The sequence below is a fragment of the Prionailurus viverrinus genome, chromosome D1 (genome assembly GCF_022837055.1).
Source record: "Prionailurus viverrinus isolate Anna chromosome D1, UM_Priviv_1.0, whole genome shotgun sequence".
Lineage (NCBI taxonomy): Eukaryota > Metazoa > Chordata > Mammalia > Carnivora > Felidae > Prionailurus > Prionailurus viverrinus.
In genome coordinates this window covers 49,468,673-49,476,223 of record NC_062570.1, presented here as the reverse complement: position 1 = coordinate 49,476,223, position 7,551 = coordinate 49,468,673, and the positions used below count along the sequence as shown (strand labels likewise).

The following is a 7,551-nucleotide window of genomic DNA, read 5'->3' as shown; positions in this document are numbered from 1 at the left end:
GAACAGCTAGATCTGGTAACTTACCTAGAAAGAAGCAACACTGAATTATAGGCCCCCAAAATGGAAAAGTAAGTCAACACATACCCCTGGGAACTAGAACTAGTAATCTACAATATGAAGTGTAGCAAAGAAAGCCAAAGGAAGCCTCAGGGAAGATGGAATATTGTCTTTTAAAGTAATAGTTGAAGTTTGTGAGACTAAAAGGGTTATTTCCTAAAACTTACAAATTTTTTCTTTACAATGTTCTGATTTTAACATAATTTGCTTACTTAAAACTTTGAATTTCAATGTTCTGGAAAATACTAAAATACAACCTTATTCAGCTAAAAATAAAATAAGCTTTGGCAAAAAAAAAAAAAAAAAAGACCTAATTATATAATAAAAATTCTAAGATTTCCATGTAACAGCTTAGCCTAAAATAGAACATTCTAGCTTCCAGTTTTGCTTTCCTGGCTGACTTTGTTTTTACAAACCATTTAGCAACTATTAAATGCTGTAAGAGGTTTATACAGAATATTCAGAAAAAATGTAAGAAGACATCTATCTAATCATTCCTGCAAGTGGAAAGATTTAGCCGACTAAAGAGGAATCTGGACGTAGAAATGGAACGTCAGGTTACTGTCAAGGCCTGAACTTCTGTAGAAGTAGGGTTTTCTCCTAATCCTATACGGGGTCACTTTGCTGTGCAGGTGGGAAAGAGCAAGAACCAAGGCACCCATGGAGTGTCTAGTCAGTTTGCAGGTGTGCACCAAAGGGAGAGCAAGGATGCTGGAGAAGTAAGAGTGCCTACACAGAAGGGAGAGGATTACCTGGTGTTGGCTTTACTCCCTCCTCTGGAACTAGATGCAGAGTTTATCTATGGGGGATTAGGCAGACCCCTCTTTGGAAAACCTGAGAGGTGGAACCATAAGCTTCCACTTCTCTGGAATGCTGAGATGCCCACTTCAGTGTTCTGGAATTTCACTTGAGAAATTTCCTTCAGTCAGTCCCTCACTTACCTTGAAATCCTGTGCATTCTGAGTTTTTACATCTTGACTCCTAAGTATTCCCAATGACTCCTTGCCAAAACAAGTGTTTTTCTTAGTCTCTTAATCTCTCCTGGCCCATATACTCCTTAAAAGTACTTTCTTCTGCTTTATACAGCAGTGCATGTTTTCCTATCCTTTTGTACTTTTACTTAGGAAGAAATTTTTTTTAATTAAAAAAATCAAATAACAAAGTCTCCTTTCACATCTTTCTTGTTCTATAAAGTAACTACTGAATTTATCTTCTGTAGATCCTTTTTTTGAAAAAACTGAGATTGCATGTGCAGTTTGCCTTTTTTAAAATTCAGTGTATCTTTTTCCATGTTGATGTAGATCCTCATTTCTACAACTGTGTAATATTTCATATGAATGCAGCCTAATTTACCCATTCTTTCACTGATACTCAAGTGTCTATTCACAACTATAATGTGGCGCAGCGACTATCCTACTGTAACTGATTTCTGAGATTTTTACAACTGGATAAAGTTACCAAGTATGCAGTGTACATTTAGAATTTTGACAATGCCAAATTGTCCTTCTTGGGTCACACCAATTTAATCTCTCACCAGCAGGGTGTTTTGTTTAAACCTCTTCCAATACTCATTATCCATTTTTTTAGTTTTTACTAGCGATGTGCAAAGAGCATTCTTTCTTGTGCATTTGAGTATCTTTTAACTTGCTTTTTTTTTCAAATTGATGTCAACTAATACAACATAGTTTCAGGTGTACTTGCTCTTATTTTTAATTACGTTTTTTGTGCATTACTTCTAGAGTTATTCTTTTTCAGACTTGATAATAAAGCTGGTCTACCTTTGATCTCAACTGCATGTTAACATACCTTGTAGCCTTTTATGTTTATAAATTTTTTCTCTGTGGTCTTCAGGGTTCATATTGCTTAGGAAGGCCTTCGCAATATGCATAAAACCGTTAATTCTTAAATTTTTGTATATGGAAATGTAGAGCCTACATTCCTGTATTTGAAATGCTACCTCTATAATGAATATACACATGGGATTATTTCTGAATTCTAGTTTGTTCCATTAGTCGAACTGTCCAGTCCTATTCCAATATCTCCTGTTCTAAATACTCTAGCTTTGTACTTGTGATGTGTATTTGGGTTATTTTATTTTTTTAAAAAACATTTTGGTTAATCTTGCACATACATTCTTCCAGAGAAACTTTAAAACCATTTTGTTGGGTGCCTGGGTAGCTCAATCAGTTGAGCATCCTTCAGCTCAGGTCATGATCCATGGTATGTCAGGTTCTGCACTGACAGCACAGAGCCTGCTGGGATTCCTTCTATCCTCTCTCTCTGCCCCTCCCCCGTTTGTGCTTTCACTCAAAATAGATGAACTTTAAAAAACCCCAAAACTTCAGATAATAAAAATCATCTTGTTGATTTCCACTAAAAATTGTTAAGTATTTTTCCTCAAAATGCAAAAAATTTATAATCTGAGGTGAATCTTATCTTTCCATTGCTGAGCCTACTCATGTAGGGGCACAGCATTCTTTCCATTTATTTTGATTTTCTGTAACATACATAAATGAAATTTTGTTTTGATGTAGGTTTTCCTTTTTTCTTGATAGATTTCACCATTGTTGCTGCTAATGTGAATAGTTCTTTAGAAGTTGATTATTTGGTTTATAAAAAATCTCAATGTTGCTCTGAGAGCTTACCATCTTCCTTCCAATGTTTCATAGTTTTTTAGTTGTTTTAGATTTCCAGGTAAACATTATCATCTACCTTAATTTCTTCCCTTCCAATTTCATACCTTACCTTACTACAGTGGATCCCTAATTCTCAGAACAATGTTTAATTGTAGGAATGACAGTAGATAACCTAAACAATGCCATTAAGTGTGCTGTTTATCTTTGGTTGATACCCTTCATCCAGTTAAGCAAGCTTCCTTTTATTACTTAATATGAACTGTATTTTTAAGAAATCAGTAATTTTCAGTATCAATTAAGATTATATAGTTTTTCTTCTTCAACGTAGGAAATTTTCATTACATGTCTAATGTTGATCATCCTTGACCATAACCCAACTTGGTTATTATGTTATTTTCTAAATGCACTGGTGGCTTCTTAGTTTCCTTAATTTCTTTGCAGGTATATTCCTAAGCGGCACTGAGCTGGGTTTTTTTTTTCCAGTATCCTTGTTTAGATTCTGTTAGTTCTGCTACCTTCATATCTGGGATATATTACATTCTTCTCTATGCTTTGTTCCTGGTGACTTTTGTCAGGGGTATGTAGAGCATTCTTTTATGCTTCCTTTATTAAGGTTTTCTAACTCTTCAATTTTTTGAAATCTGTATTTTCCTAGAAAATTATCCAAGTCAATTTTCAAGATTAGTATATAAGGCTATGCTAGGGGTGCCTGGGTGGCTTAGTTGGTCAAGCATCTGACTTCAGTTCAGGTCATGATCTCATGGTTAGTGGGTTCGAGCCCCACGTTGGGCTCTGTGCTGACAGCTCATAGCCTGCAGCCTGCTTCAGACTGTATCTCCCTCTCTCTTTCAAAAAGGAGTAAACATTATAAAAAAAAAAAAAAAAAAGGCTAGGCTAAATTCACTTCTAATTTTGGAGGTCCCTAATATCCATAATATGTTCCCTTTGTTTCCAAAATTGTTTTCTCCTTTTCTTCTTTAGATTTGCTAAGTGTCCACTCTTTTCAAACAACAGCTATTATTACTAATTTTATTTTCTATTTCATTAATATCTTTTATTTTTAATTCCTTTTATTTTGGGAGATCTTATTTTTTCTGCTTCTTTGCTGTTTCTGTTTCCTTTTCTGATCCTTCCTGCCATGTGTGTATCTTTTAAGGATGTGCTGACCCTCAGTGAGTTTATCCACACAACATAGCAACATATGAAGCCTTTACCATTAGCCTATGTAGCCTATGCAGGCTACAAAGTCTGTATTAATCTGGAGTCAGAGTGGGTTCCGATTCCCCACTTCCTACTTATGAGATCTCGGCCAAATGTGAGCAGTTTCTTCATCTGTAAAACAGAAATAATAATACACATTAAGTTTGAAACTATTTGCAAATCATTTAGCATAGAAACTTGCTCCTATTAGTAACTCAATAGGTGTTTGGTAAGATAAAACACCTCAGTTGCCCTATTTCTAAAAATAAGAGGATTGGGATGACTAATCCCAAATTCCCTCCCAAGTGCGAAAAAGTTTATTTTCAGTCTATCAGTTCATCCACCAGACAATCAACTGATCAAGCCACCCACGAACCCCCACCACAATTACTAAGCCTTCCACTTGAACTAAGTATTCCAAATGTCAGGAACACCAAGATGAATAATGAAAAGGTCTTTACCTTCCAGAAGCTCAGAGTCCTTGGGGAGTAGGGGTGAATATCAACTATTAAACAGTAATTATAATGTAATATAGTAAGTGGTTTAATAAAGTCTGTGGAAATTCAGACTTTGAAAAGTATGTGCAGCAAAATCAAAGACCTAGGTTGAAAACCTAATTGAGATACTTAATACTAGTTGTGAACCTTCAGGCAAGTAATGTTGATGCTTTATTTCTCTTTCTGTCCCTTTCTGTCTCTATACCGTCCTGGTAGGTTAAGGATTGAATAAGAAAACAAATACAAAGTATAAAGTGCAAGAGTCACATGAACTCAGCAAATAGCAGTTGTTAACATTACTAATATTATAAGAGGCTATGGAAGTTAAAGAAAGCCATTCACTGTACTTCAAGAGAGGAATGATAGGGTCTGGGGAATATCCCAAACGTGTTTACGGAACAAACCCTGAGGATGGGGAAAAAAAAAAAAAAAAAAGAATGAAAGGGCAATTAAGGTGGGTGATGCTCTTAAAGGTCAGAGAATTCTAATTTTTGTATTCTCTGCTGCTAGCATTATATCCAACCCACATATTCCTTCTCTGTCTCCGTTTTTTAGTAGGCTCCACGCCCAACGTGGGGCTCGAACTCAAGACCTGGAGATCAAGAGTCCCGTGCTCTACCGACTGAGGTAGCTAGGTGCCCCGCGAACCATGTATTTTCAATAAAGAGTGAATGGAAGAATACCCGTTAAATAATAAGGTTGGAGAAATAAAAGATTTGAGCGAAACTGTTGCAAGTATCATTTTACATTAAAGGGAACCTAGGAGTTAGAGTCAGGAATCATGGAGCAGTCTTTTGACTACTGACCTGTGTTTATACTGGCTCCACAACTTACCTGCTGTTTGGCTTTAGCAAATTACTGATACCTTGAATCGCCTCACATACAAAACAGGGCTAACACCTACCTTACACAATTATGCTCAGAATTAAGTACCAAGCAATTATCCAAGAGCCTGGCACTAATAAAGCATTCAATAATGAAAGCGGCTGCAGCTAACTTCTCCTTTGGGTCTTTCTCAGTACCTGTGAAATGACAGGATAAGAACAAATTTCCTCCAATGTTCCAACAAGCACTGAAAAATTATACTAGGTTTGCCAAGGACGAAGAAAGGCCCCGCCCGGCCCGCGCCACACAGGTCACCTACGCAAACTGCAGTCCTGGAGCCCGCATCTGCGTCGCTGAGCCATGGAAGGCGTGATCGATGCCAGGCCGTTAGAGAGACGCGGCCTAGACAGGCTGCATGTGAGACCCGGCGGAATCTCAGGAACACCAGCCCACACCACCATCCGATTTCTCTAGAGGCGAAGCCTCGAAAAAGGTTGAGGGGAGGCCGGAAGTGACGCAAGGTCGTGAGGAACCGGAAATGACCGCAGCACGCCGGAAGTTTACCCGTTTCCAAGGCAACGGCTCCACCGCAACTACAACCGGTTAGCTGTAGTCGGGACGCTGGAAAGCACCTCGGAGGAGAGGGTAGCGGCTGACGGCGGCCGCCGCCAGAGCGACTCGCGGAGAGTAGCAATCGAAGACGGCGGCCGCCTCACTAGTCATCGCGTTTGGAGGACAAACGGCCGACATGGTCAAAGCGGCGGCCAGTTAAGGGAAAGAGTTAGCGAAGACAGGGGAAGTATCCGTGAAGACGGCGGCCACCTCTATAGGGGCTCTAGAAGAGTACGTGAAGACATCGGCTTCTCCCGCAGTGACTCGAGAAGAGTCAATGAAGACCTTGGCAGTGTCCCTCTGGAGAGAGTTAGGGGAGATGGTGGCCGCTGTTACAGCACCTCCTGGGAGACATTAAGGGGAGACCGCGGCTTCAGCAGCAGCGACGTGAATTTAAGTGAAGTCGGTAGCCACCAAACTAGTGACTGTGAGGGACCGGTCCGAGAAGACCGCGGCCTCCGCTTCAGTGATTCTTGGGAGGGGGTCAGAGAAGTCCCCCAAACCAGCGACTCCGGGGAGAGAAGCAGTGACTACCACAGCCGCCGCCTCAGTGACTCTTGGGAGGAAGGGAGTGCCGATGGCGGCCACAGCCTCAATAATTCCTGGGACGGAGTAAGTGAAGATCGCGGCTACGCGGCCAGCGACTCCTCTGCGGTGAGCGTCAGCATAGACGCCAGCCGCCGCCTCAGTGGATTCTGGGAGGGAGAAAGTATAGACGAGGGTTCCCGCTGCGGGAGCTCCTGGGAGAGAACCAGGGAGGACGGCGGCCCCGGTGCTAGCGACGACGAAGGCGGTAGCCGCTGCAGTGGCTCGTGGGTGACAGCAAGTGAAGATCACCGTAGCAGTAGGGGCCTGGACTCGATTCCTCCCCGAAGTCCGCGGGATCGCACCATGCCCGGGGTGTCAGATTCAGGCCCCTCCACTTCCTCTAGGGAGACTGCAACCCCAAGTGAGTCAGACTACTTCTCTTGCCCCTGTCAATGCCTCTCTTCTCACTTCACCCACATCACCGTTGGCCCTTTCTGGTAGTTTCGTTTCTCAGCTGTTACTCCTAATTTCCCTCTGACATATTTTAAGTGGGTCCCAAGGCTGTTCACCTGGTTCTCATCCTCCCTCCAGGTTTCCTCACTTTCTTTCCACCTGCTATATTCCCGAGACTTCCTACCCAGATTGACATCAACGCTTGTTAAATCTTATGGACCCTTGGCTTCTCTGCAGCATTTGACCCTGTGGAGATGACTTTAGATTTACCTAGTTTTCTTCCAATCTACTGACGCTCCCTTTCCGTTTGATGACTTTTCTACCATCCTCTCCTTAAATGCTGTCCCCCCCCCCCCCACCCCGTGGATAGTGCCATCACTGATGCTTTTTTTTTTTTTTTTCCTGGTCGTGTACTATGACTTCAACCCCTTTGAAATCTTTATTATTCAACCATCCAGTAAATATTTACTGAGGGCTTACTATTTGCTGTGTCTTAAGGATATATCAGTGAAGACGACAGACACATTCCTTACATTTTAGGAGGAAAAATAAATACTGAGCAAATACTGACTCGTGTGATGAATATTATAAAGAAGAGTACAGTGTCCTTGGCTTCAGAATGGGGTGAGGGTAGGTATCAGAAAAAAAAACTATGTATGAGTACTGAGAGACACCTACCACTGAGATCTGCTGCAGACAAATATATACAGCTCCCTCTGGAACTCTTCGGCACCTCAAGATCA

The 7,551-nt window shown here is 41.1% G+C and overlaps 1 protein-coding gene across 1 annotated transcript in view; it reads left to right on the top strand.

The window, feature by feature from the left end:
• Nucleotides 1-5,746: 5,746 nt before the first annotated feature.
• The window catches only part of ANKRD42 (ankyrin repeat domain 42), a gene marked incomplete at its 5' end in the record, with an annotated part of 72,551 nt that continues 70,746 nt past the window's right edge, over nt 5,747-7,551 (top strand). The window contains one exon of the mRNA XM_047823199.1: nt 5,747-6,776. Within this exon, the coding sequence (XP_047679155.1) occupies nt 5,747-6,776 (1,030 nt within the window). The remainder of the gene's footprint in view (nt 6,777-7,551) is intronic.